This window comes from Electrophorus electricus, chromosome 13, assembly GCF_013358815.1.
Source record: "Electrophorus electricus isolate fEleEle1 chromosome 13, fEleEle1.pri, whole genome shotgun sequence".
Lineage (NCBI taxonomy): Eukaryota > Metazoa > Chordata > Actinopteri > Gymnotiformes > Gymnotidae > Electrophorus > Electrophorus electricus.
This window is the reverse complement of record NC_049547.1, coordinates 19,520,980-19,548,739: the sequence shown is the minus strand read 5'-3', so window position 1 is coordinate 19,548,739 and position 27,760 is coordinate 19,520,980. Positions and strand designations below refer to the sequence as shown.

The window sequence follows — 27,760 nt, the reverse complement described above, 5'->3', positions numbered from 1 at the left end:
GAATTTCAGCAATAATTCTAGATCTTCTGGGGCTGTTATTATGCTGGGACTGGTATTAGAAGCATTGACTGAATGGTTAGAAATAGAAGTCAGATTATTTGAAGTTGTGTTGAATATGTTGCCGTTTATATGTAGAATAAAAGTGGACTGGGTTATATCTGACTACATCATAAACACATTTTTCTTTATTCATATCAGACATTATCACTTGTGTACCAACCATATGTAACAAACACCTCAAATCTAAACTTTTAAATGCTAGAGCGAAGAGTTAAGTGAACAATGAGCCTGTTTGCATTGGGGTTGTGTGTGTGTGTGGGTGTGTGAAGAGGTAGGTTGAAACAGCCAGGCAGGATTTGGATTTGGTGCTCAGACTTTAGCCCAGAAGACTACTGAATCGGTGCTCTGCTAAGTCTGTTCTGCTGAATCATTTCTCTGCTTTGCTGAGTCTGTGTTCTGATGAATCCTTTCTCTGCTGAGTCTCTGCTCTCCTGAGTCTGTGTTCTAATGAATCATTTCTCTGCTGAGGTTCTGCTCTGCTGAGTCTGTTCTGATGAATCCTTTCTCTGCTGAGTCTCTGCTTTGCTGAGTCTGTTTTCTGCAAAATCACTGCTCTGCTGAGTCTGTGTTCCAATGGCCATTTTGAGCTACCTTGTGTTGCTGTACTCTGGACTGGCTATATACTGATCCATAGGATTGCCGTGTTGTTGCAACACTGAGGCTTGTTTGAAGTAGGCACTTTAACTGTCTAGCCAGAATTCTGAGCAGCCAGAATTTGATCTAACTCATTTTGGTCTGGTTCGCAAGATTGTATTGAGAAGCAAATTAAAATTATTCAGTCTGACTAATTAAGCACTTCTGGGGATTTTTGAACACTACTGAAAAGTTGTGTTTACTCAAAAAACTACACGTTTGCATAAATTAGCAAACATAACGGGACTTATCAAAACAGTTAAGTGATCCTATCTTATCTGAAGGCAGATAAGCGAGTTATTTTTCAAACTCAAACTGTTTACAAACACTGTGGTATTTATTCTTGGAGCAGTTGAGATGCGAAGTGTCAACACAGCGATTAGAACAGTAAGAGTTTCTTAAACCTCCTCCACGCTTTTGAAGCCTCATTGCAGTGTTTTTGTTTTTTAGCGAAGAGGTTGAAGTTCTGATCACACAGCCTGGAGCTGTTAGAGCACCCTAGCACTGCAGTGTAAACTGTTGCGTGTATGTGTGTGTGTATGTGTGAGTGAGTGTGTGTGTGTGTGTGTGTGTGTGTGTGTGCGCGCGTGTGAGAGAGAGAGAGAGAGAGAGAGAGAGAGAGAGAGGATGGGGTGGAGCACCAAGTTCAGGATTTGGCCAATCTCAACTCGATCTGGCTGGCCCTGCCCACCTGTTTACATACATTATCATGGCATCAGGTCAGTGAGCCACACTTGGCATGGCACCCTGGTTTGGCTCAGTTCTGGACTGCAGGAGAACGCACTACTATGCTATCATTGTGTTACATGTATGGTAATAATTTCACTACCATGCTAGTTATTAATGGGTATTTTACTCCTGGTATGCAATAGCCAGCCTTAGAGCTTGGAATAGTAGGAATGGCAAATCTCTGGACATGAGAATAGCATAAACAGAAAATTATGATAAACATATTTGAAGTCTTTGTTTTGCCACAGTGACCTGCATCATAATTCTCACATATTTTGAATCATACAAAGTCCAAAAATGCATAATGCATCTGTAGAAATCTGTGTGTGTTTATAGTCTATGGCGTTAGCCTACTATAAATAGTGGTGCCCTTTTCTTGGAGGTGAACTTTAAAAGCAAGAATACAAACAATGAGGAGGAGTCAATTCTTTGCAGGATCACCGAATGTACGTATAGGATTGAAGAGCTCCCTCTCGTGGCTAACGTCCATCATCTCAAGCGCAGAATTTCTTGACTTGGAAGCCTGTCACATCTGTTAAATTGTTTGTGGGAATTTAATATGCATTAAGCTATCAATGCCCTGCTGCACCAGTGGTAAACTTACTACAAAAGGAACAATTAGATTACCTGTAAAGACATGGAGAACATGGTAAAACCCAGTTTGGTTACTGGAGCGTGTTATTTACGCCCTCAGGGCTCTGTGCTGTTGATTATAATGACAGTGAGAAGAGAAGAAGCTTTCACTGCCAGGAACAATAAACAAAGGAGCAGCCAATGATATGACCTATGACCCTTCACATGGAGAATGCAACCACTGTTTACCTTTCACTTGTGGCCGTGTGTGCGCGTGTGTGAGTGAAGCATGTGTGTATATACAGCTTTGTTCTGCTACACAAACAACCACTATTTTGCTCCTGTCCCAGTGTCCATTGAATGTCAACTTTAAACACACGGTTCTACAAATATCTTTGTTCAGCATGTTCAGGATGGTATAGATTCCCAATTTGCCAGTTATAACTCTGAATAGAGAATACAAATGAAGACTCAAGAATTAGTTGAAGAGAATAGCAGGTCCCATTCTCTATTGCAGGTTAACCGTAACGTGCATTTGAGGTAACCTCTGGAGAATGTCTGAGTTACACACACTCATTTTTATAGTTTTCAGGTGCAATGAAGTAATTTTTTACATTCTAAGTTTTGAAGTTACCAGCAATATTTATTATGCAAATTGAAAATGGACACTATTATATCCCAGTGAAAGGTTTTCCCTTTAAAAAAAAGATTTTGCCCACCCACAGTTGATAAGATTGTTTCCTGTAACACCTGTCACCTGATGCTATAATAAACCAGAATAATCCACTTTGCTCCTGCACAGTGGCCTTGAAGCTATGTGCACCGTGTCCCCAGATGCCCAGAAAGGCATTATTAAAGGTTTTAATTAAATAAACAAATCTTTATGCCTTCAAACACGCTTCTGTATCACTGTGCACCTGGTAGGCCCACAGAGACTGAAATTTCAGAGGCCATTACACTGAGGTCACCGATCACTTTATGAGCATAATACAGGATAATAAACAGTACTTTTAAATTTTTCCTAAAAACATTACCTCAATGTTCTAAACTCTCTAATGTAAAGTTCACATTCATTTGTTCAAATAGTTTTAGTGTTGCATGTACTGAATATGTAGAAACTGTTTTTGAAATGGTTCATTATTTGTGAAAAGAAACACTTTTGAATATTTTACTTGTGTAAGCTGTCAGACATGTTTCAAATCTAAATCTATTCTATGTAGTTTTGTAAGACCCCAGCCCAATTGCTGAGCAGTGTTTTGTAAGACCCCAGCCCACAGCCTGTGAGTAGTATTTTGTAAGAACCAAGCCCACAGCCTGTGAGCAGTGTTTTGTAAGACCCCAGCCCACAGCCTGTGAGCAGTGTTTTGTAAGAACCAAGCCCACAGCCTGTGAGTAGTATTTTGTAAGAACCAAGCCCACAGCCTGTGAGCAGTGTTTTGTAAGAACCAAGCCCACAGCCTGTGAGCAGTGTTTTGTAAGAACCAAGCCCACAGCCTGTGAGCAGTGTTTTGTAAGACCCCAGCCCACAGCCTGTGAGTAGTATTTTGTAAGAACCAAGCCCAACGCCTGTAAGTAACGCGAAAAGTGACACCAGGTCTGTGGTTGCTAATCTTTGGAAAGAGTACTCAACTTTCTGTCAGCTGTAAAGAGAGAGTTGTATTCCTGTAAGAGAAAAAAAGAGAAGTTCAAAATGTCACAAATGTGAGAGACCAATGTTAGCTTGACAAATAAAAAGACGATAGAGAAAGATAAAGACGTGAGTGTAACATGAACACACACACACAGAGAGAGAGAGAGAATTTTGCGTGATGTGGCTCTGGTTTCTGTTGTCACTGAGGATATTAACAAGCTCATTTTAGCTGGAAAATGGCAGAAGCTCCACTGCTGTAGCATAAACAGCCCGAGCTCAGCCAAACAGTGACTGTCCCATCAACCCCCAGCAATGATAGCCAATCCCCATCACATTCCAAAAATGTGAGTTACAGCCAAAAGCCTGTAACTCACAGTCACACCATTAGCTTAGTCACTCACAACATGTATCACCCAATCAGCAGACATATCTCATCACTTCCTTCTAGAATGGTATGAAAATTTCTCATCATTATCGCAATGACCAAAATGTTCCATTTATTGGAATTCTATAATTATTGTTAACATGAATATGGTAAAAAAAAAAAAAAACACTTTAAATAAACCTTAAAACAAGAAGTGTGTTAACACATTGTAAGCAAAATTTCCAAATGTCTTTTTTTTAAATTTTATTTATTTCGACTTGTCCTCCAACTCATGAGTGCCAATACCTCTCATTGCCATGGTTTCCATCACCATCGCCATCCGCATCGCCAAACTACCTCAACCCCCACCAACATGCCCAAACTACCCCAAATCCCAATGTCATCCTAAAACTACTCCATACCCCATAATCATCAAATTACCCCAACCCCACCATCCTGTAGAAACTACCCCAAACCCCACTATTATCTCTAAACTACCCCAAACAATTTTCTAATGTACTATGAAACAGGACTGGTTACCAGCTGAGCTGATGTTCGCTGCCACGGCCTTGTCTATAACTACAGCCGCTAGCCAGCAGACTGAGTTCAGCCTCGTGTTAAGGTTCAGGAAAGTGAAGCGCACACTCCTGCAAGCTCCGCTCCATTCTTTATTCTAGATTGAGTGCGCCAGGTTAGTAAGACAAGCCCGCTTCTCGGAGCCAACGCTGGCTGCAAGTTTAATGCTCACCAGCAGGGGTTGGTGTGTTAGGACAGCACAAAGTGCAGGTTACTACAGGGGCATTGGGAGGGGTGCGGTTACATCAGGTTTATGAGCATGTGAAATATAACAGGAGATGAAAGAATCAAAAAGAGCAAAGAAGCGGCAAAAAAGATCACAGGGAGAGAGAAAGACAACATCCGTGAGGCTAGTAGCACCGCTAGCAATGGGGAAGACTGATTCAAATGTTCATCACTGCTCGTTGTCCTCTGGTGGTTCAGACAATGGGATACGGGTGAAGGAGAGATGGAGCGTCTCTCATCTGTCTGAGCAGTCTCAGGAGTCTTCCTTTCACACACCGCTCAGGTCATCTTTCATTCCTCTTCTACGTTGGCCTAGATGGCCCGGAGCGGGTCTTCAGCCTACAGAAAGAAGCGGTCGATTAGTAGATGCTGTGTGTAGTAGATAATGTTGTCCATCTCTTCACACGGAAAACCAAGTAATCGTCAAGATGAAAAAACAGCAGTCAGATTAATGTATGAATAGAACATATGCGCGAGGCTGTAGTAGTGTGTGTGTGTGTGTGTGTGACTATGGCAGTGTGTAGTCATTACACTGTTGAGTTGTGGGGTGTGTACCAAACAGCTTGTGCATCTAAATGCTGGTGTGCAGCGCACACTTGTGCTTTACATGCTGTAGCATGTGTGCGTCATACCGGAGTGTTTTGTCTGAGCTGTTATGTTTGCCACTTGACTGAGTACAGCTCTTAAACTGGGCCTCTAGTCTGGAGTAGATACCTCCTGCAAGCTTGACACACATCAAAGAACATAATAGTCACTTACACAATATTATACATCATATATGTATGTAATATGTATATATTACATAACATGTGATTTACATGTTATATGAATAATATGTATTATACGTACACACATACAACAGTGAAGGTGGTTCTTCTCTACCTCTTTAGTGTCTTTTGACTTGATCTGTTCCAAGTCACCAAAGCGCATTTTGGTAAGATGATCAATTACCTCCACCATTCTCCTCTGGTCTGTAGGGAGCCAAGGCAGACACAACAAGTTATTTACATATACACATAGCAGGTCACACACACACACACACACACACACACACACACACACACACACACACACACACATATATATATTCATTCCCCATTCCTTCACCAGACGGTCTTTTTCTTTCAAGCTTGGTGCCTGTGAGTTTGCCTGTGAGTCCTGCGTGGTATCTTAGCTGTTCCCCGGACTGCACTCTTCTGGACGGAGACTTTGGATGTTCCTTGTATCATGCTGGAGCCACTCTCCCAGTTTGGGAGCTAGAGCTTCTATCCTTCTTTTTACCAGAGGAACCGATGTTGCCTTCATCTTCCGCATCTTTCCTAGCTCTTCTAGCGATACTAACCCACTATCTGCCGGTGCTACATACCATGCAGGGTTTTATCATCCCGTTATCATTTCTGCTCCTCTTTATTCCCAACCTCCTCGGGTTTCTGCTCTCTGAGGTACTCACCGAGCGCTTCACCAGTTCGGGCTACCATCCTGGCATACTCCTGGATTTTTGATGTTTCATCCTGGATAGTGGCACTCATGCAACCTAATCCTTGGCCCCCCTCCTCCCTCTTAGTGCAGAATGCTGGATTCGGGATGAAACCCTACATGCACTGAGAGGAGTTTCCTTGTCTTGAGGTCAGTGGCCTTTATCACCTCCTTTGGCCAGGTAGAGCGTAGGTGTTGAGAGCCCGGATCTTGTTCCTCCCATTCAGCTGACTTCTCAGGACTTGCTTCACCTTTTAGGTATTTGTCTGTAGCTGCTTCCCTTGTGGTCTCTTCATGATTCCCATTTGCCTGTGGGATTCCAGGGTACTTGTAGCCACCCTAAACATCTGCTATGTCGCCTTCCGTTAGTGCGACCCATTCAGTTCTTGTTACCTTCTCTCTCCTTCTAACCATCTGATGACACTTATCCAGTCTGAATGACATTCCAGTGTCGTTGCTGTATATACTGGTGAGATGGATTAGTGAGCTGTCTTGTTCACTTCCATGGGAGGAGTTGGTTGATGGTTACTCCTTTTCATATCTGGTACTTGATGGTGCTGTTGGCCTCTAGGGTTGTTTTCCACAGTCCCACTGAGTTCTTGATGAAGGCTCTTCGAATCCTGTTGATGTTGCATAGCCTCAAGCTTTCCAGGATCCATTTGTGGGGCACTGAATCATAATCAATCCAGGTGGTGCATAGATTGGTCTGTCTTGTCTTACAGTCTCAAGTGAGTTTTTAAATCCACCAGTAGATGGTGCTTGGCTCCTCTGGTGTTCTTGCTGATGCCTTTCTGTGTCCCGCTCAAGTACGGAGCCATGTGCCTCTACACATCTCAGATGCAATGATGTTGTGCAGAGGCAGGTTGTCAGCTGGTAATGGGATGGAACCGTCCTCTTCCTGGGGGTCCTTTAGGATCAGTACTGTCTGGCCTTCAGTTGACCATTCACGGCGGGTTCCATCTGTTAGTGGGTGAACTCTTAATGTGCTGCCAGGTGCTCATGGAGTGCAGTTAGCTTCTTCAGCCAGAAGCAGTTAGCTTCTGCAGCCTGAACTATTATTGTTTACTTACTGTTCTTTAATCATGTAGCCAAGCATCTCAAGTATTACTGTTGCTGTGGCACACACTTCGGATAGCTTGTGGGAGAACATCCTGTTTATTCTCCTGGCTTCCTCTTCAGCCAGGGCTGTTAGTCTTTGCTTAGCAAGGTCTCAGATCTCCAAGGTCTCAGGCATGGACAGCTTGTTGTATTTCTCAGATACCTTCATCACACCATTCTAACTTCTCTCCATGTTGCTCCTCTCTTGGCTTCCAAACTCGTTCTCCACGAAGGATACTGTTTCTCGATGATGTTCATCTTTTAGCCAAGCATCTTGAGTATCGCCTTTGCTGTGGTGTGTATCAGGTGGTTGGTCTTAGTGATGGTAGTAGTGGTGAATGTTTGTCTTGCTACATTCAAATCTTCCAGCAGCCTTCAGGTACTTCACTTGGTCTTGGTAGTCTGCTATGACTGGGGTCCAGCTTAGTCATGATCTTTAATCTCAAATCATGATCTTTAATCTCAGCAGCTCTGGTGTTGAGCTTGGTACACGGGTTGATGATGATGATGATGATGATGAGGAGGAGGAGGATGATGATGATGATGATGATGATGATATCGCCCCTCTGACCTGTTGTCCTGGCTCCCCCTTGCCGTAGCATTCGCATGGTTCCTCTTCAATTTCCAGTTGTAACAGCAGTTGCAGCTTGTGGAACCAAAGTGAATGGGGCAGGCTGTGTGGGGATAGGGGAGTGGTCTGGGGGGATAGGGGAGTGGTCAGTGGGATAGGGGAGTGGTCAGTGAGATAGGGGAGTGGTATATGGGAGGAGTTGAGGTTTTAGGGCTTAGGCCAGACAGCTGGGTTAGAAAAGAACTTCAAACTCTTAGTGTGTACCTTCCTCCCTCTGAGCGTCCTGGTTAAACCTCAATGAGCGAGTGCTGTCCCATTTACTCATCTGCATGCTTACTCTGAGTAGAGACAGAGACAAATCAGACGAAACAAAGAAATGAAAGACTACAATTTAAGGATTCCAGGGAACTGAACTAAAAATGTGATTTTTGTCAGGTAATTGATCCAGTTGTGATCCACATGTGATTACCGTAATACGAATTTGAATATTACGTGGCTATAAACAATAAAAGGAGCTATAAACACTTCTGGAAGAGACAGCAGAAAGACGTACGTGAACGGGGTTGAGTCCCGTGAAGGAACCTTTAAAAGGATTAAGAAAACAGTGAGTTTGAGGCTGACTGCAGAAGTAAATGAAGGGATAAAGAGTTAGGGACGGTAAACATTTGACTCACCTTGTCTACAGGCTTCTCTCTGTGCTGTATGCTGGGTGAGACCACTTGTCTTTTCAAAGGCTTGCCTGGTTTTTGTGCTTTCTTTGCCACTGTGCAAAAAGAACTAAATGTCCGTCTTTAAAGGCTGTTGTTCAAGAGCATTCACTTTTAACAGTAATTAGCTGCCACCTTCAGGCCAAAAGCAATCACTACATTCTAAAGTTTCTAATAAAGTTCCTAAAGTTCCTAATAGTTTTATTAGAGGTCATTACTACAGACTCAGTCAACCTTGTTTCTTGGAAGCGTCTTCTTCATCCCCAACCTCATCCTCTGTAACTTCTGACCCTGTGGTATATTCCTCATCCTCAGACAGGAGAGATTGCTGTCTCTGAGAAAAGTCAAAGGGCACTGAAAATGAGAAGACCAGTGCATGCACTACAGTCCCTGCACTAAAATGTTTGATTTGAGGGCATGAGAAAGAGTGTGTTGAGTGTGAACGTGTATCGGTGTGGTTGTACGACTTCTGCATATGCGTGCGTGTGCATCCTTCTGCGTACGTGTGTGTGTGTGTGTGTGTGTGTGTGTGTGTTCTCACCAGCTGAAGACTCCAGTTCTTTAACAGCGAGAACTGAAACAGATGGGGACACATTAATGGAGACATTTTTAGATCCCAGAACTCTTTTTTTCATTGCAGGATATTTCTGAACTTGAATGTTTTGTTCATCTGAAGCACACAAACTAAAACCATAAAAATATATCAGTGGTGAAATGCAGCCTCCCGCAACCATCCAGAAATCTGTGAGCATTTCGCTCTGACTTTAGTCTGGAACCGTGCGCCGCTGTGAAATTGTGTGTGGGCCGGTGTTGCCCCCGGATGGGATCAGCTGTACATGCTCTGGCCCATAGCACGGGCATGTTATCTTGTAATTATCACCCAAACAGGATCCATAATTCATCAGACGATGCAGAGGGTACAGACAAGCTATCAGAAACTGCAGGAAATCTCTGTGAGGCTCACAGCAAGTAACCTTTTGAAACAACAGACTAACTGTGTGTGAGATCAGTGTTTATACTGGAATGGCGTAGCGGGTTAGACTGACGGCGGTGATTTCTCTGCCACTCTGAACATTTAGAACTCCAGGCTCTGGCATAATGTTGCAGTCCTGCACACGCACGTCCCCAGCAGGCGACTCCACAGAGCTGCATCAAAACCACAAGCCATCACAGCACAGTCAAATCCAGCAAGGAGTTAAAACTCAAAATGAAATGTCAAAATGAAACACATCCTTGTTAAGGAAGTCACACACAGGTGAACATTGGTGAACATTGATGCTGACCTCTCAGACACCGGAGGGCTGCTCACACACACAACGTCTCGATGCAGGAGCAGGTCATTCAGAATTCTGGTCTGGACGGATTTCATATTGTCCAAACAGTCCTCACTATCCACTGTACACACTACATGGTCCCTGAGCTTACAACCCTGCAGTTACACATACACACACACACACACACACACACACACACACACACACACACACACACACACACACACACACACACACACACACAGAAAGTCTCCCATGTGATTACAAGCAGAACCCCTAGCCAGCATAGCTCTAGGTCACCCTGGGCAGGATACAGAGTTCTAGGCAATTCTATCTTACGTGGGGCATGGCGGCGGGGTCGAACCGAAGAGCCCTCCGGTTGCAGCAGGGATAGAACCCAGTACCATGCCAGCTGCGCTCTGCACCCACACCGGGGAACACCACAGGCTGAGGGTGGTACCTGCACTGGGCCAGCTCATAGCAGAGGAACACCTGTAACAGAGCAGCACCTCTATAACAGTGGAACACCTCTATAACAGTGGAAACATCTCAATAACAGAGGAAACATCTCAAAGGTCAATTGGATTGAGACCTGGTAGCTGTGGAGGCCATTTCAGTACAGTGAACACACTGTTATGTTCAAGAAACCAGTTTGAGGTGATTTAAGCTTTGTGACATGGCACGTTATCCTGCTAGAAGTAGCCATTAGAAGATGGATACGCTGTGGTCATAAAGGGATGGACATGGTCAGCAACAATACTCAGGTAGGCTGTAGCATTTAAACAATGCTCAACTGGTACTAATGGGCCTGGCACCATTATCCAACCACTATCAGCCTGAACCACTGACACAAGGCAGGATGGATCCATGCTTTCCTGTTGTTTACGCCAAATTCTGACTTGACCATCCGAATGTCACAGCAGACATTTATCAGATCAGGCAATGTTTTTTCAATCTTGTCCAATTTTAGTGAGTCGATGTGAACCGCAGTCTCGGTTGCCTGTCCTTAGTTGACGGGAGTGGCACCGGTGTGGACTTCTACTGCTGTAGCCCGTCTGCTTCAAAATTAGACATGTTGTGCTCTTCGGCACACCCGTTGTAACGGATGGTTATTTGAGTGATTGTTTCCTTTCTGTCAGCTCGAACCAGTCTGCCACTCACTGGATGTTTTCTCTTTTTTGGACCGTTCTCTGTAAGCCCTAGAAATGGTTGTGCGTGAAAATCCCAGTAGATCAGCAGTTTCTGAAATACTCAGACCAGTCCGTCTGGCACCAACAACCAGGCCACGTTCAAAGTCATTTAATCACCTATCATCCCCATTCTGATGCTCAGTTTTACTTCAGCAGGTCATCTTGACCATATCTACATGCCTAAATGCACTGAGCTGCTGCCATGTGATTGGCCGGTTTGTTATTTGCATTAACGAGCAGTTGACCAGGTGTACCTAAGAAAGTGGCCAGTAAGTGTATATGCCGTTACTATCCTAATTATATGTCACTTTCTTTTCTGTTCATAGCCCAGACAAGCCCGACAAGATGACTTCTCAATAGGCCTGCTCACACTTTGCCTTAACATGTATTTACATTTATGTTTACGGCATTTGGCAGACGCTCTTATCCAGATCGACTTACAAAAGTTCCTCTTCATCAACTCAGAGAAAGCATCCTAGCCAGCGCAATAGGTTAGAGTCCAAGATACCATTGAACTAAGATACTGCTAGATACAGGAGTCAATGCTAATACCTAGAAAGAATTACTGAATGAGCACAAATGCCATACCAAACAACAACAAGCAGTGCCAAGACCTGGGAAGAAGAAACACAGCAGTGCAGTTCAGGATGTTACAAGAGGTTATTGTTCCAAGTCCAGATTGTATCTGAATGTACTTTGGCCAGCTTTCACTCACACTTCTCACTAAAATGTCTGTCGTGTGGCCAGATAAGCTCCGACTTACAGAGAGACTTACACTCTCTTGTACAGAAAGCACAACATGTCATTTCTGTTTTATTTCCTACTGTAAATGTGGTTTCTCACCCACTGCTACCAGTGCCTTGGAAGAAGCTACATAAAGCTGACAGCAAGTCGTCTGCCTCGGTGGAGGGGAAGGTTTGGTCTTGCAGCTGCTGAGGGGTCAAAGTCAAACAGCACTTTTAACAAGGGCCATTGTTACAGAGCAGCTTTACAGATTTTCTGCCATGGTCAGCGCCACTTCTGTCTGGAACACCCACACACTGTGAAAACAACTAAAATGAACAACAGAACTAAACAAAGTCTAACAATTGTGGTACCGGTTATAGTAATAATATAAAAAGCAATTCTTTATTCACATGCATTCACAAGTGAATTCACACACACACAGTCTTGCTGTGTATCAAAATCTAACTTGCAAAGTGGCAAACAACAGCTACACTGGAGCTGTATTTGATTTTCATTGGTACCTTGTTTCTAGTTCTCATTAAGTTTATCTTGGAAGTACTAGAAGTCCATCCAAGTGAACATGTTATGAACTGAAACATTTTCACTACTACAAACCCTGTAAGTAGCCCGTGTACTGACGTAGTTTCAGCGGTGCCCGTACAATATCATGGTTTAACCGTCTGCTGCAAAAGACAGTTGTGTAAATAAGTTACCGGATGTCTAGTAGTTTAAATATTGTACACTAGTTCTGTAAGCTCCAGTAATGAACTGCACGGTAAAGTATGCGTCTACTGCCACTAACTGGGTTTGTTAAATTAGTGGAGTAAAAGAGTAGTATGCATTTAATACAGCATGTATTATGCATGCATTTACATATCTTAGTATTATATTAATCTACATGTAGCATTTATATCTTGAATACTGTAGGTCTAAGTAACTAAGATGTATTGAAAATGAAAAGAAAGACGGAAACTTGGACAATGGAAGTTCTATAACGTGGAAAAACTCTGGAATTCTATCCTATATTCACCAGCGCTCTCCCCACCCCTAGTATGGCTGGGATCTAGAGCTTAAATATGTCATCATAAATGATCCCCCTCCCCAATTCTCCCACTCTGAAAACCACTGCCTTATACAACAGAAATCAGAATATTTTCAGACTGGGTTATCGTTAACAATACGAGCAGACAAGCGTGTGCTGGTCTTTTTACTGTAGGTATGGACCTGTTCCATCTTTAAAGTATGAGCAGATTAGGGTGTGTGTACCTCTTTTAATACAAGTGAGGATGTGTTTACCTGTTTAGAGTCTAAGCAGGTCTGACTGTGTTTACCTGTGCACAGGGTGAGCAGGTGTGTTTACCTGTTTACAGAATGAGTAGGTGTGTGTTTACCTGTTTACAGCATCGGCAGGTGTGTGATCACCTGTTTACAGCATCAGCAGGTGTGGGTTTACCTGTTTACAGCATCAGCAGGTGTGTGATCACCTGTTTACAGCATCAGCAGGTGTGTGATCACCTGTTTACAGCATCAGCAGGTGTGTGTTTACCTGTTTACAGCATCAGCGGGTGTGTGTTTACCTGTTTACAGCATCAGCAGGTGTGTGTTTACCTGTTTACAGCATCAGCGGGTGTGTGTTTACCTGTTTACAGCATCAGCGGGTGTGTGTTTACCTGTTTACAGCATCAGCGGGTGTGTGTTTACCTGTTTACAGCATCAGCGGGTGTGTGTTTACCTGTTTACAGCATCAGCGGGTGTGTGTTTACCTGTTTACAGCATCAGCGGGTGTGTGTTTACCTGTTTACAGCATCAGCGGGTGTGTGTTTACCTGTTTACAGCATCAGCGGGTGTGTGTTTACCTGTTTACAGCATCAGCGGGTGTGTGTTTACCTGTTTACAGCATCAGCAGGTGTGTGATCACCTGTTTACAGCATCAGCGGGTGTGTGTTTACCTGTTTACAGCATCAGCAGGTGTGTGATCACCTGTTTACAGCATCAGCAGGTGTGGGTTTACCTGTTTACAGCATCAGCGGGTGTGTGTTTACCTGTTTACAGCATCAGCAGGTGTGGGTTTACCTGTTTACAGCATCAGCGGGTGTGTGTTTACCTGTTTACAGCATCAGCGGGTGTGTGTTTACCTGTTTACAGCATCAGCGGGTGTGTGTTTACCTGTTTACAGCATCAGCGGGTGTGTGTTTACCTGTTTACAGCATCAGCAGGTGTGGGTTTACCTGTTTACAGCATCAGCGGGTGTGTGTTTACCTGTTTACAGCATCAGCAGGTGTGTGATCACCTGTTTACAGCATCAGCGGGTGTGTGTTTACCTGTTTACAGCATCAGCAGGTGTGTGTTTACCTGTTTACAGCATCAGCAGGTGTGTGTTTACCTGTTTACAGCATCAGCAGGTGTGTGTTTACCTGTTTACAGCATGAACAGGTGAGGAAGTTGATGGTACCCCAGATCCTCCAGTAAACCAGCACCCAGGATTTCAGTTCCTCATACAAGCTATTCAGATACTCATGTACATCCCAACCTTTATGCCTAAGGGGAGAATAACCAGCAAAAACCAAAACAAAAAATATATATTTGTATTATATATAAATATATTCAAAGAAAGCTCTGCCTTAGATCAGAAACTTAACCTACTGTCTGCAGATGATGATCAAACACTCAACAACTCAATACGAAGACAATGATCAGACACTCAACCTGCTGTGTGCGTAGACGATATTCCCATGAGAGTCCACATTGAGTTTGCCTGGGACACACGGAATCTTCCTTTCAGTGTCTTTGGTTAAAAGCTTCTGACAAAGACTACACCTGGAGGGAGACAGGGGGCGATGTATTAAAATACTTATTAAATATTAAAATACTTATTAAATATTAAAAATATTAAAAATATCAAGGCGTGTGTGTGCGCGCGCGTGTGTGTGTGTGTGTGTGTGTGTGTGTCCTGCGTTGTGCTGTGGCACCTGTATAGCGTAGCAGCACATCCGGGAGAGTCCTGATTCTCACCATCAGGATTGAACAACTTCTCAATCTTCTTCTGGAACAACTTACTGAGGGTAAACACACATGCAATTATTTTTTTAAATACTTCAAAAACACAGACAAAAAATTTCAAATACGAATATATAAACAAGTCAAAAATGATTGGGAAGAAAGGTGCATCAGCCATACGAGTTCCTCTGAGAACTGATGTAAAATTGACGTAAATTTGCGCTCACCTTTTAAACTTGTCCTTCTTGTCTTTGATGTCGTGGGCCTGGTTGTGCGTGAAGAGCTGGGTGATGCGCGATACCAGCATGCTGCTGATACAGCTCATGTTACACTGTGTTGCCACGACAGCACTCATGTGCTTATGGCAGAACTGGATACACTCCTCCACCTGCGGGGAAGGACGCCAGAATTTAAACGTTCGGCCACACACACACACTGACACACAGAACTGGATACACTCCTCCACCTGCGTTGGAAGGAGTTAACTCCCCCCAACAGGCGTACGAGAGCACAGAGTGGCCGATGAGGAGGCCAGCAGGCCACGGTTCAACCCATAAATCCACAAACCAGAGTCCACGCATTGCGACGTTCACACAGCAGGTTATAAAAAGCCAAATCCAGATCTTTTTCTACATATGCGAGACAGATTTGTCATTTGGATGGCAGTGGGAACAGAAAAAATCTGTCATTTTCAATTCCAACACTTCCATATGCGTTACTGACATCTGATCCTTATCCAATACGTGGCAAAGCGACTCAGTCTGAACAGCCAGATTGAAATTCCTGTAACTGCTATGTCAAGCCCACCTGACATTCGTCATAATTTTGCGCTGCTGAGAAGGAAAGATGGACGATAACAGTGGGCTCAGGTTTCACATCCAGATATTCTTCACCAGTGAAGGAGCTATTGTGACATCACAGAGCTCCATCATTCAAATCTTGGCCATCTTTCACCTCCTCGCGCTCAGGATAATATGTTTCTGAATTTGGAGCCTCCGTTTCAGATTAGCAGAGCACTAACTTTAGGCTAGTAGCCGTTACTGTTGACTCCATTTAGATTTACCTCTGGAGGTACGTGACACGTGAAGCTCTTTGCACATGTGTGTCACTTTAGGAGCATGATCTTTAATAAGATTTTAATACATTTTTAATAAAATACAGCTTCTGTGCACTTTACCTTTGTGTTACATGAAGTCTTTAAGTACGTGAACTAAAATGTTACCAGTTTTGAAAGCTATAGGTATTTGCATATACCTGGTCATGCTCTGAACACTCACCACACTACATTAGTTCACACTTGTTCACACTTACTATCTGTGTAAGTATTTATTATGTATTTATAGTCACTGAAAATTTCACACTTACTAAAGTATCCATCTTCAAGAATTCGGATGAGATCAGGATGGAGATGACATTGCTGGGTTCTGAAAGCAAACACCATGCACCATAACCAAACCACATCACAAACACATAAAACACCAACCCCACACCATTAAACACCACACAGCATGACCAAGCACAAAATAAACACCAAACCCACACCATTCATCACCACACACTACGACCAACCGCCAACCCCACAGAAACAAAACCATGACCAGACCACATCACAAACACAAACCCCACACCATTAAACACTGCACAGCATAACCAAGCACAACACAAACACCAAACCCACACCATTCAACCCCACACACCATGACTAGACCACATCACAAAACACCAACCCCATACCATTCAACACAATGCACTATAACCAAATCATATCACAAACATGCAAATATCAACCCTGCACCATTCAACACCACACACAATGTCTAAACCACATCTCACACACACACCAATCCCACAACATCACATACCATGACCAGACCACATCACAAACACCGCAACACCAACCCCACATCATTCAACACCACACACCTTGACCAACCCCATCACAAACACCAACCCCACACTAACCACACCATGACCATACCACATCACAAACAGCCAAATAACAGCTCCACACAATTCACTGCGGCACATATAGTATATAGAAAATGCTTGTCACACACATTCTCTCAGAACCCCAGTCATTGTAATGAGTGCTAATCTTATTAGCTCACACTCACACACACACACACACACACACACACATACACTGACCCAGCTTGGGCCTTTCGATGTACTTCTCAGATTCAGGTTCCTCGCAGTTCCTCTTCACGTAACTCATTAGCCAGTCGAAGATCTGGATGTCACAGTGCACGGAGATGTCCACCTCCTCCCACCGCTGGACATCCATGGACAAGTACTCTGAGAAGTAGCGCATCTCTTTCACCAGCAGGTGGCGTGGACATTCAAAATCCTGCTTCAGGTTCTTTGCTTCATCACACACGTGGATCACCATGGTAGGGCTGAGATGAAAGACCCAAGATGAGCAACTTAACCAGTGATATGACCAATAACATAAACCAGTAATATTACCTATGACATAAACCAGTGTTATTACCAGTGAAATAAACTGGTGATACTGCCAGTGAAATTAACCTGCAATATTACTAGTGACATCAACCAGTGATATTACCTGTGATATTACCAGTGATATAAACCAGTGATATTACCTGTGAAATAAACCAGTGGTATTACCAGTGACACAAAGCAGTGATATCACCAGTGATATAAACCAGTTATATTACCAAAACACTGTAATGAATAGCACATGGTACAATTATGCTGATTTATATGCTGATTTACCCAGCTCTGATACTGGAGGTCCACTAGCAATGTACATCTCCAAGTTCTCCAACAGTGGGGGTTGAGCTAAACTCTGCTTGGTGGCAGATCTCCAGGAGCAGGGCTGAAGCTAAACTCTGCAGGGTGGTAGATCTCCAGGAGCAGGGTTAGGTCTAAACTCTGTAGGTGGTAGATCTCCAGGTGCAGAGTTAGTGCTAAACTCTACAGGGTGATAGATCTCCAGGAACAGGGTTAGTGCTAAACTCTGTAGGTGGTAGATCTCTTGGAGCAGGGTTAGTGCTAAACTCTGCTGGGTGGTAGATCTCCAGGAGCAGGGTTAGTGCTAAACTCTGATGGGTGGTAGATCTCCAGGAGCAGGGTTAGTGCTAAACTCTGCTGGGTGGCAGATCTCCAGGAGCAAGGTTAGTTCTAAACTCTGCAGGGTGGTAGATCTCCAGGAGCAGGGTTAGTGCTAAGCTCTGCTGGGTGGTAGATCTCCAGGAGCAGGGTTAGTGCTAAACTCTGCTGGGTGGTAGCTCTCTTGGAGCGGGGTTGGTGTTAAACTTTGCAGCGCAGGGCAGATATGGCTAACACTCCAGGGTGAGTGAGGTTCTACCTTTTCCCACCATCTTCGTTCTCTCTATCCTCTGTAGCCGATGTGATCTCATTCTCAGCTCTGCATCCTCTCTCTGCAGGGGTCACGCTCAGTCCTGAAGAGAATCAGAGGCACCCAGTACTGAAACCTATCTGGGCCACTTCACTGACAGCAGTTATCACACCGGAATCTGTCCCCTTGCTCCCAATTTCTGTGGGGTCTAATTTTTTTTCGGTAACATGGCCCTACAGCACTCAGGAAACACGACACACAGGAAGGTTGACCTTCAGCAGGAGAACAAACTTTCAAATCACTCCCCATATTAGTTTCCTTGTATGTTGTGAATTAAAGAAGAGTGTGGTACCCTAATCCCACTCTACCGACTTACCGGATACAGAAAGTACGCTCTGATTGGTCCGTGGCTCTGCCGTGTCTCCGGTGAGGTCCAAGAGTGTGGACCTGATGTAAGCGGAGAGTGGTTCAGACGGAGAGCCGCTAGTCACGGTCAGCATGTTACAATGATCATCCACTAGAGGAAGACTCCCGGTGCTCTTCAGCTCATCGAACCTGCGTGCGCACTGACCACACACACATGACATTAACAGCTCCAACATTTCCACTTTTTAGACAGTGATTCATTCTCTCGAGAGCCATGTAAGGGTCATGTTTTTATCAGGCGGTCACACACCAGTCCTGCGGGGGCAATGCTATGAGCAGCTTAGCGGCGATGAACGCTATGACATACTCAATTTGTGAAATAATCATAACAAAATTTACAAAATAGAAAATCCTCAGCTATTCACAATGCCAATTCTTATGACTATGAGAGTTCACAAAGTGATACTCTGCCACCTTACACACACACACACAAATGCTCGTGCTCTCGCAACTGTAGAGTGACACTCGTGTTCCCAATACTCAGAGTGACAGTACTGGAGACCTGACACACTTTCTCCAAAAATGAAGGAGGACTTCCAGTGTAATGGGACACCTATAATGAGCCACACTCAGAAACCAAAGCAAAAGCAACATGTGGCACAGGTACACAGCTGGTTTGACGCTGGTTCTCTTTAAGGTTGAGCACTTGTGCCCATATATTGTTACTTGGACTTTTTATATGCAGAAAACGGGAACATATAAGAGGCTTGTGGTCATATCGTGGGCCTCTGAGGACAAATATACTGTACTGTACTTCTGCAGCCTGTAAACAGCGGATTACATACAATAACAGAGTAAAAGTCCTGTGGAGAACTGGGGGAATTATTTGCTAACGCACAAAACATTAGAGTTTATGAAATCCCATAAAAAATAAAACTGTATTAAAATAAGAGACCATCGTTGGCTTTAACCCCACATAGGAGGTGATCTATGAACAGTTCAAACTAGCAAAGTCCTAAACTTAAATCATAGGAGCAATATTAGAGCAGATCTAAGCATCAGTAAGCTCAGCTTTACCTCTTTTGGGGTAAAGCCAGGAACGAGCCTGGCAACGTTCTCCCAGTTGACTGGCTGTGGCACCGCCCAGAGAGAGCTCAGAACCATGTCCAGGACCAGGAGGTTGTTATCGCATGGGACGTTATTGTTGACAGAACAAAGGCGATTCATTATCTGAAACCAGAAACGAAGTGAATGTGCAGGCAGACGTCGTTTAACATGCGAATTAAAACGGTGCGACCGGTTTTAGGAAGGACAATGCACGTTTTGGAACAGAAAAAAACCCCCCAATCTGCACAGGTTCGCCTGCCCGCAGTATTTTCATAAATATGATCTTGTTAATATCTGTAACCATTTATTTGATCCACTGTGCAGTTGTCTGTAGCTGAATACAGGATCCATATTGTGTTAAGCCGAATAACCCTCGCAGCGTACAGGGTTCCGTCCCAATATGCCTACGGCGCATTGCTGAACAATACACTGTGAACAGGAATAATTAGATTAACTGTCAACAGAGCTCACCTACATTCGTCTTTTTGGCTGTCTCCTGGCGTACTGGTGCTGTTGTGTGCCGGTAACCGAGATAAAGCTCCTGGGTACCTCCGGAACAGATCTGCCCAGCGATGCTGCGGCCGGCGATGCTGGACGTTTGCTGACCTACCCAGGCAACCGGTCGACAACGTCTCGTCTATCTCCAGCGTCTAGCCAAGCGGCTACAGGACTAAACGCATTGTTTAGTTGCGGCTGTATACATACACGTGTTTTCTGTCCTTTTCCCCAGTTTAAAATATCCGGATTCGTTCCCCTTCCGAGAGGAAGAAAAGGCTCGCTAGTGATGGGAGTTATCGCGTCCAGCGATGCGGCAGCTCCTCGGCGCCTCCCATCCGTAAACGGCCGTGTATGTGAGTGGCGGCTGAGGAACACGACCAGCCCGGGCCAGATGACTAGGCCGTGAAGAAACGTGTTCAGTGTTAACCGACGATAGTTGGCAGGTCGCTCCGTTTCGTAGCGGTCAGCTGCTTATTTGGGTTTGTGCTCTTCCGGTGCCGCAGTGCAGCAGGTGCACGAGGGCGTCTCCGTTGCTTGGTGACAGCGGCTCCTTTTTTTCCCCGTCGTTATCGTTACCAAATGCCAGGCCGCCATTATACGTTAATGGCTTAGATTAACGTATTTTACTAACTATTAATAAACCACGGCGTATTTTATTAACTATTAATAGTACTTGAAAGGTAAAGACCATTTTACAAACTAAAAAGCAGCGTCCAGTGTTTATGCCCAGAAGCGACTGCAAAATGAACATACATGAATTACAGATATAGCTACATAATTCTTCAACTTCCTAAACTGACTAGGAATACGATTGATTTTTTGAACAAAAAAGATAAAGGATATCAGTTTGTGAAAAATATTTTAATGTGAAATTTCTTTCTATATTTACACAACTGCACGTGTTAATGATTATACAATAACAATCAGAGGGTACAAACAAACCCATAGCACAAGACAGTTAAGAAATAGACACAAGTTTACCATTTGCCCAAAGATATTGCACTCACACAACCTGTTTCTGCGCAGAAGATTAGACTGGGCACAGCTATGCAAGGCCAATGGAACATTCCCCTTAGGCTAGCTGCTTGTTCACAATAATACGTCTCAATAAAACATAACGCTGCAGATCTAACGTTTTAAATATATCTACATGATTCTGTCAATTTTAAACAGAGATGAAGTCAATTAAACCCAATAAAGGAACAGATTTCTTAATTACTATGCTTTTTAACTCTAGTCTGATGTTGATCAAAAGGACCCGAGGAAACAAAAGCATTATTTAAAATAACAGCAGTTCAAAAGCAAGGTCAACAAACATGTAACAATAATATTTGCCCTTCAAGGTTTTGAACTGTTATTTTTAATTTTTTTGGAAGAAGGACAGATATTGGAACAAACAATCACATGGATTTAGCAAACAGACAAAATGTGTTCTGTGGGGAAAGATCGATTGATTCAAGGTAAACCCTGCCTATGGTACATTCTGTTGCTTTTATAGCCATAATCAACATTTGACAAGGAGACAGACTCTGGTTTTTAAAACAAAACAGGACAGTTTCTATTCACATGGTGGTTTTCCCTTCGTTTGTGGTAGAAGGCGAGACACATACCCAGTGAAAGCAATGCCATCACTAATGTCTCTCTACTAGACATATACTGCACTAGTTTCCAGTATTCCAATACCACCCCTATAAAAGACTACAATTGATGAACTGAACAGGGTGCTATCTGTAAATGAGTGTAGTTGAGCACTAAAAACATTCCGGTTATACCTTTACAGATAGTTTCTAAGTGCAGAGATGTAATGTCCCTGCAAGTCTCCATGTCATGGGCTTTGCTCTGTCAGTAAGGGGAAACACTCTTCATATATTGTCCCAGCCTGACGCATGCCTGCAAGCACACCCTAACTTTTCCTCCCACACACACGTGGTCACAGATGAAGTGATTCACACCCTTCCCTTGCTCACACATGGTCACACACCTGCCTTCTTTTCTCACATTCACAAATCGACCCTTTCAGAAGTCCCCAGTGCAGTGTTTGTGGCTGTGGTATTTGTGGAGACCACTGGGTTGGTGTATGGCACTGGAATTTCCTTATATGCAACCTCCAGTAGCTCCTCCGGGAAGGGGCGGGTCTTTGACGTCGCCACACCCCCGGTGCTCAGGGAGTGGCAGGTCTCTGGGGTGGCGACGCCCGTCGTGCCCAGACTCGAACACAAACCCTGCTGACCCTCCTGGAGCTGCGCCAGCCTCTCCAGCTCCGGCTGTCTCTTGCCACGCCTCTTGCCCAAGATTTTGACGTGGTTAGCAGGGACAAGTCCCACCGCCTGTCCGTCCAAACTGGCCAGCAGCCAACCACGTACCCTCGGCTGTTGGTCTGATTGTGGCGAGAGAGTCAGACCACCCGCAGGACAAGAGTTCTCAGTGCGCAAACAATAAATGACTCACAACATACACAGCGAATTGCAGCAGAAAATTACACATAAATAAACTGCTTTGCACTTCATCAGTAAATTGCAGGCATTTCTACTGTAGCACAAAGTACATTTCCTGCTACAATTTGCAACTATAGAACTGATATAGTTAAGAACAAAAGCAAAATATGTATGACTACTCATAACTGGTTATTTGGCAGGCATGCAGGATGCAAATAGCTGTTATAGTGGCGGTTCAGCGTCACAGTGCATGCTTATTGATGGGTGTGGGGTCTTACCCTTTGGGGCCAGATTGAGCATATCTCCAGCCTGGAAGGAGATCTCCTCTTCAGAAGCAGCAATGAAGTCATACTCTGCTTTAGCTACCACATGGTCATCCTCCCCACTAGCCCAGTTAGTGCCTGGATACAGAGCAATCAGTCAGGGAGGACAAGGCTACATAACCACACAAACATCACATAGGACACTCTCTAAAAGGAACATGTCCTGTGTTCATTGCAGTTTCCATGGAAGGGAATTGCATCTCTTACGTGGCACACATAACAAAGACACAGATAAAGTCCAATTAAAGTTGACAGCCTGCATAAACTCTATAGTAAATGTTTCATTTGAAATTCAACGTGCTGGTATACACAACCGACAAAGCCACCAACAGCCTCGGCCCAGCTACACAAGGAAATCCCTGCGGTTACATTCCTATGCTAATCAGTCAGAAATGCAGGGTGCTGAAATTAGAAAGAGAGAAAGGGAATGGGGAGGAAACACATGGGGGAGAGAAAGAGGGAGCGAGCAAGTGAAAAAGAGATGCGAAGAGTGGAAGAGGGAGAGAGGGCTGTAGAGAGAGAGAGAGAGAGAGAGAGAGAGAGAGAGATGCCGAGGAAGCACAGGAAAGAAGAGGCGGATATACAAACAGAGGAGACGAAACGGAGGGCCGTGACACACGGACAAATGACGTCTCACCGCTCTCCTCTACGCCTTCCTCAGTTCTCAAGAGCTTCCAGATCAGGTACGGTCCTCCGAAAACGACAGTAAGAAACAAAAAGATGGGCCAGGACTTGACCCTGGACTCAGACCCGCCAGCTGTCCCAGTCCCTGCCGCCGGCACCAGGGAGCCCTCGGCCGCGCTCTCCGCCCAGAGGTCCTCCGCGTCCGCGTGTGTCCACAAGCCCAGTGCCCTCTGCAGACGGCGGTAGAGGTAGCGCAGCGTGCGTATCAGCGCGAAGGCTGACAGCACCTTGGAGAAGTGCACTCGCAGGCGGGAGAAGTGGTTGGCTACGTCCAGCACGGCGCGGAAGCTGTTGTAGACGGCCGAGAAGGTGGCGTCCATCATCATGCTGACGGAGGCAAAGGCGTGCACGATGCTCTCCACAGACTGGAACGCCCCGCGGCTGCTCTCCTCGGCCTGCTGCACGAAGCGACTAGGCGGCACGTCCTCCAAGCGCGGGCGGCCGTAACCCAGACCGTAGCCGCCGTAGCCGTACGGGCTGTAGCCTCCGTACGGAGAGCTGCCAAAGGTTCCGTAGGAGGACGGGAACGAGCTGTAGGCGGGCCGGTACGTCTGCTGGATGGGCCGAGGAGGGACGGGGGGCGCCACCCTCGTTAGAACCGGGGGAGCTACTACAGGAGGTGGCGTGCTGAAGTCAGGAGAGCTGAGGGGAGTGAAGCACCAGGCATGAGGAAGAAAGACTGGGCAAGACAGGCATCATTCTGGCTGATTAGAGAAGGACTCATTGAATGAGTGAATGACGTTATCTTTATATAGTGCCTTTCAAGGAACCCACGGTCACGGTGCAATTAACACACACAACGGAGAGAAGCGGCAGCTAATTGTGCGTCGTGTACTCTCAACCAGAAACCTCCACGCCCTGGGGGACTGAATTGGGTAGAGGGAGGGAACAGCGGACATCTCCCAGGACAGAGCACCATCCACCACTGGGCATGCCGAGACAGAATCATTCACACACACTCACACAAGGACAACTTTATAAAACATGCAGATACACACAAACACACACACATACACTCAGGACAATTCATTTAGGATAGCCATATAGACCCATGTAAATTATACAGGGTATAAAGTTTTATATTTAATCACTACACATAAAAAAAAAAGTGGTGAGTTGTTACAAAGTGGTAACAATCTCATAAGATTTCTAGTGGCTTCAATCTGTGAAAAAAAACATGAAAATATTTTGGGTCCCTCAAACACACAGTGACTACACAGATACAAGTACAGTGACTAGCAAGCAAACAATAAGTAACTTGCAAAAATACTTGGATACTGAAATGGGGTCTCTATCTCCGGTCCTGAGCACAGTTTCATAGGTGTGTAGGAGCAGGACAATCCCTAAACAGCAGTGGGGCCCTGGGGAGTGTTCCACAAAGCTGGTTTAACAAACCTTAGACTTAACCTTAAACTCAGAGTCAATTCACCTCGGCATGTCATATCCAGAGCTGTGAGATCCAGAACCCCTGATCAGTATTTCAGTAATCAAGATCAGTCAATTCTGAGTGGCCTTGATTACTGAAAACAGAGCACCTATAAAAGTATTTGTCCAAAATGGAGCACCTATAAAAGGATTGACCGTGGACGTGAAGCGTCGTATTTCACACCACTGGCACTTAATTTATTTATTTCTGCATATGCAGAATATAGCATATATTTAGACACAAAAGTAATACAACAGCTTGTGCAAAGGTACAGCAGCTGACATGGCAAATAACTGCTGGTCTAGTTAATGCAAAAGTTAAAATGATATTTTAAAAACTTTTTGAAACGTTTTCTAAAATCAACATCCAGCAGCTGGATAAATCAAAGCAATGTTTAAAATGTTGGTTATAATATTTGGCTTGATTTCATACAAGCTGCTTTTTCTTTATACAATTTACTTTATCTAGGTGTAATGTAATCCAAGTGGGTAACATATGAGTGCTTTTTGTACATGAATACTTAGCCTACAGGATTGACATATTATCCTGTAATCAAAGTGGCAGTAATTTAAAAATAATGCAACATTACATTGAATATGAATCATACACCTATCAGAAGTGCCATAGACCTAGCCCGATCAAATCTGTTGTATTGCGTAGACCCCCGAAAAATCAGTGAATCTTGGACAGCGCCTGGCTATTTGGCTTTAATGTTTTGGATGACGTGGGCATCGTCACATATAATTAGAATAATTAAAAAATGACTTATTGCTCGTTTAATTAAAGCTGTTAGAAAACAGGTTAGCTTCAAAGCATATGTTGCCACAGGAACTGACACACAGTCAGGTTTTCATGAACTCTAGAGTTAGTTGCTTAATCAGCATAATATCTCAGTGGACTCCAGTCCGGTACTCGACACCTCAGCTCCAACACTACCAGCTGATCATCACTGTTTGTAAACAGCAAAAGCTGACACAGATTTTGATCGTTGACCCCTTATGCTACAGTTGCTGGTATAGTGTTGGTATAGTGTAGTGGATAACAATGTTTCCTCTCCCGTGGTTAACTAGTGTTCAGTTCCCCGCCTGGGAAAGAGTCCCTGGGCAAGAAATGGAAGTTGCTCTGGATAAGACCGTATGCCAAACATGTAAATGTAACCTGCTCCTAAGATATAGGCTTTCATCTATGTTTAAAATCTCAACTGAAATAGGCCTCTCACAACGTCTAAGATAAGTGCAGTGTTTCTGAATATGCAGCGCACATGTCAGCTGAGACAGGAGAGTAACTTTGGTAACTAGCTAGTCTAGTTGCTGACTTTGCTATGCTGCTTATAACAATAAGGCTCACCTGATAAGACCGAGCTGGGTTTTATTACAGTTTAAATATAACGTGTCCTGTACTAGAAGTTGAGTTATAACTATGCTACCCTTGCTACTTCCATATCAGAGGATCAAGGCCTCTAAGCCTTACTAGCTAACACTAGCTAGTTGATGCTGGAAAGCTAACTTGCTTCTCACAGAATTATGTGGGGAAAACTGCACAATTTGAATAAGTATTTTTACTGACCGATAATTTAGTGGAGCAGTTATGGTTCCAGGAATTCGTCTTTCCCATGGTTTGGGAGGCGGCTGAGACATTGTTTTGGGTCTATTAGCTAGCTGGGCTAACTACAAAAACCGACGTTCGCTTGGCAACTAGACAGCCAGGTCTAGCTGCTCGCGCTAGACCAAAGCAGCGGAGTTTGGTCTAGCTGCGTGTGCTAGACCAAAGCAGCGGAGCGCACGCATGGATAAGACCCCGTCCGGCGGAGCAGATTGTGTGCGTGGAGTCTATCGGTCAAAGTCTTAATCAGGACGGTCCGGATCGGTTGTGAATATTGGGTTTTAAAAAGTAGATTTTGGTTATTTCATTTTTTGAACATAAAAACGACTCAGATATATTGACAATAAAAGTTTAATTTGCTCTGATCATTGACTATAACCTACAATCGATAGTCTAGATTTTGTGGCTTCGATAGCACACTTGTTTCACAAGACAAGCGATACGGTTCGATTCGATTTTTTTTAATCGTGTAGGTAACAAAAATAAAATAAAAATAATTTTCCATGCAATCACGCATTTAAAAAAAGAAATGTTGTTTGCTTATACCCTAGGAGTAAGTGACAATGGGTCAAATCATCGGTGGCGCTCGCTGATCTAAATGTAATACAGTAATGTAATATAAAAGCACTCGCAGCTAACTATAGGGCTATGACTTTTTAACACTAGATGGCAGTATTATGCCACTTTCAGTGTTATTTTATGCCGTATGGATACTGTGAAGGCAACTTAACGCCATTTGAGTACATATATTTGCGTTTGAAAGTTCGTGAACTCTTAAGATGTTTCTATATTTCCGCGTAGCTTTGATCTAACACTTCACCAGATTGTCACACACGTCCTAAAAGTAGATGAAGAGAACCAAATTATAAAAACGAGACAAAAATATGTCTCTCTTTTTTATTGAGGAAAATGATTCAATATTACATATCTGAGTGGTGAAAATGTGCAAAGTATGAACCTTTGCTTGCAGTATCTGTTGTGACTCCTTGTGCAGCAATAACTAATAAAAACTAAATGTTTCCAGTAATTGTTGATTAGTCCTGCACATTGGCTTGGAGAAAGGTTTAGCTATTTCCTCCGTACAAAACAGCTTCAACTCTGTTATGATGGTAGGTTTCGCTTCACGTCCCTCCACAACATTTATATTGGATTAAGGTCCGGACTTTGA

The 27,760-nt window shown here is 44.1% G+C and overlaps 2 protein-coding genes across 5 annotated transcripts; both read right to left on the bottom strand.

Annotated features, from left to right (window-relative positions):
• Positions 1–4,564: 4,564 nt before the first annotated feature.
• On the bottom strand, positions 4,565–20,603 carry kiaa1841 (KIAA1841 ortholog). 4 transcript variants are annotated; one of them, XM_035533132.1, is made up of 21 exons: positions 20,096–20,599; positions 19,595–19,747; positions 18,528–18,717; positions 18,161–18,254; positions 16,978–17,225; positions 16,195–16,253; positions 15,057–15,217; positions 14,802–14,888; positions 14,539–14,649; positions 14,247–14,370; positions 10,256–10,408; positions 9,926–10,071; positions 9,689–9,788; positions 9,184–9,216; positions 8,877–8,976; positions 8,610–8,698; positions 8,489–8,517; positions 8,200–8,273; positions 5,640–5,761; positions 5,423–5,514; positions 4,565–5,129 (listed from the first exon to the last, which is right to left on the bottom strand). In XM_035533132.1, the coding sequence occupies exons 2-21, from the start codon at positions 19,742–19,744 to the stop codon at positions 5,093–5,095; spliced, it is 2,199 nt and encodes a 732-aa protein (XP_035389025.1). In that variant the 5' UTR covers positions 19,745–19,747; positions 20,096–20,599; the 3' UTR covers positions 4,565–5,092. The 4 variants fall into 4 exon arrangements, 3 of the variants coding, with proteins under 3 accessions (XP_035389025.1, XP_035389027.1, XP_035389026.1); XM_035533134.1 differs by having other exon boundaries at positions 5,673–5,761; XM_035533133.1 differs by having other exon boundaries at positions 20,100–20,599.
• Positions 20,604–20,964: 361 nt separating this feature from the next.
• Positions 20,965–26,711, bottom strand: pex13 (peroxisomal biogenesis factor 13). Its single transcript, XM_035533089.1, has 4 exons — positions 26,557–26,711; positions 23,518–24,206; positions 22,836–22,958; positions 20,965–22,499 (listed from the first exon to the last, which is right to left on the bottom strand). The coding sequence occupies exons 1-4, from the start codon at positions 26,625–26,627 to the stop codon at positions 22,123–22,125; spliced, it is 1,260 nt and encodes a 419-aa protein (XP_035388982.1). The 5' UTR covers positions 26,628–26,711; the 3' UTR covers positions 20,965–22,122.
• Positions 26,712–27,760: the final 1,049 nt, after the last annotated feature.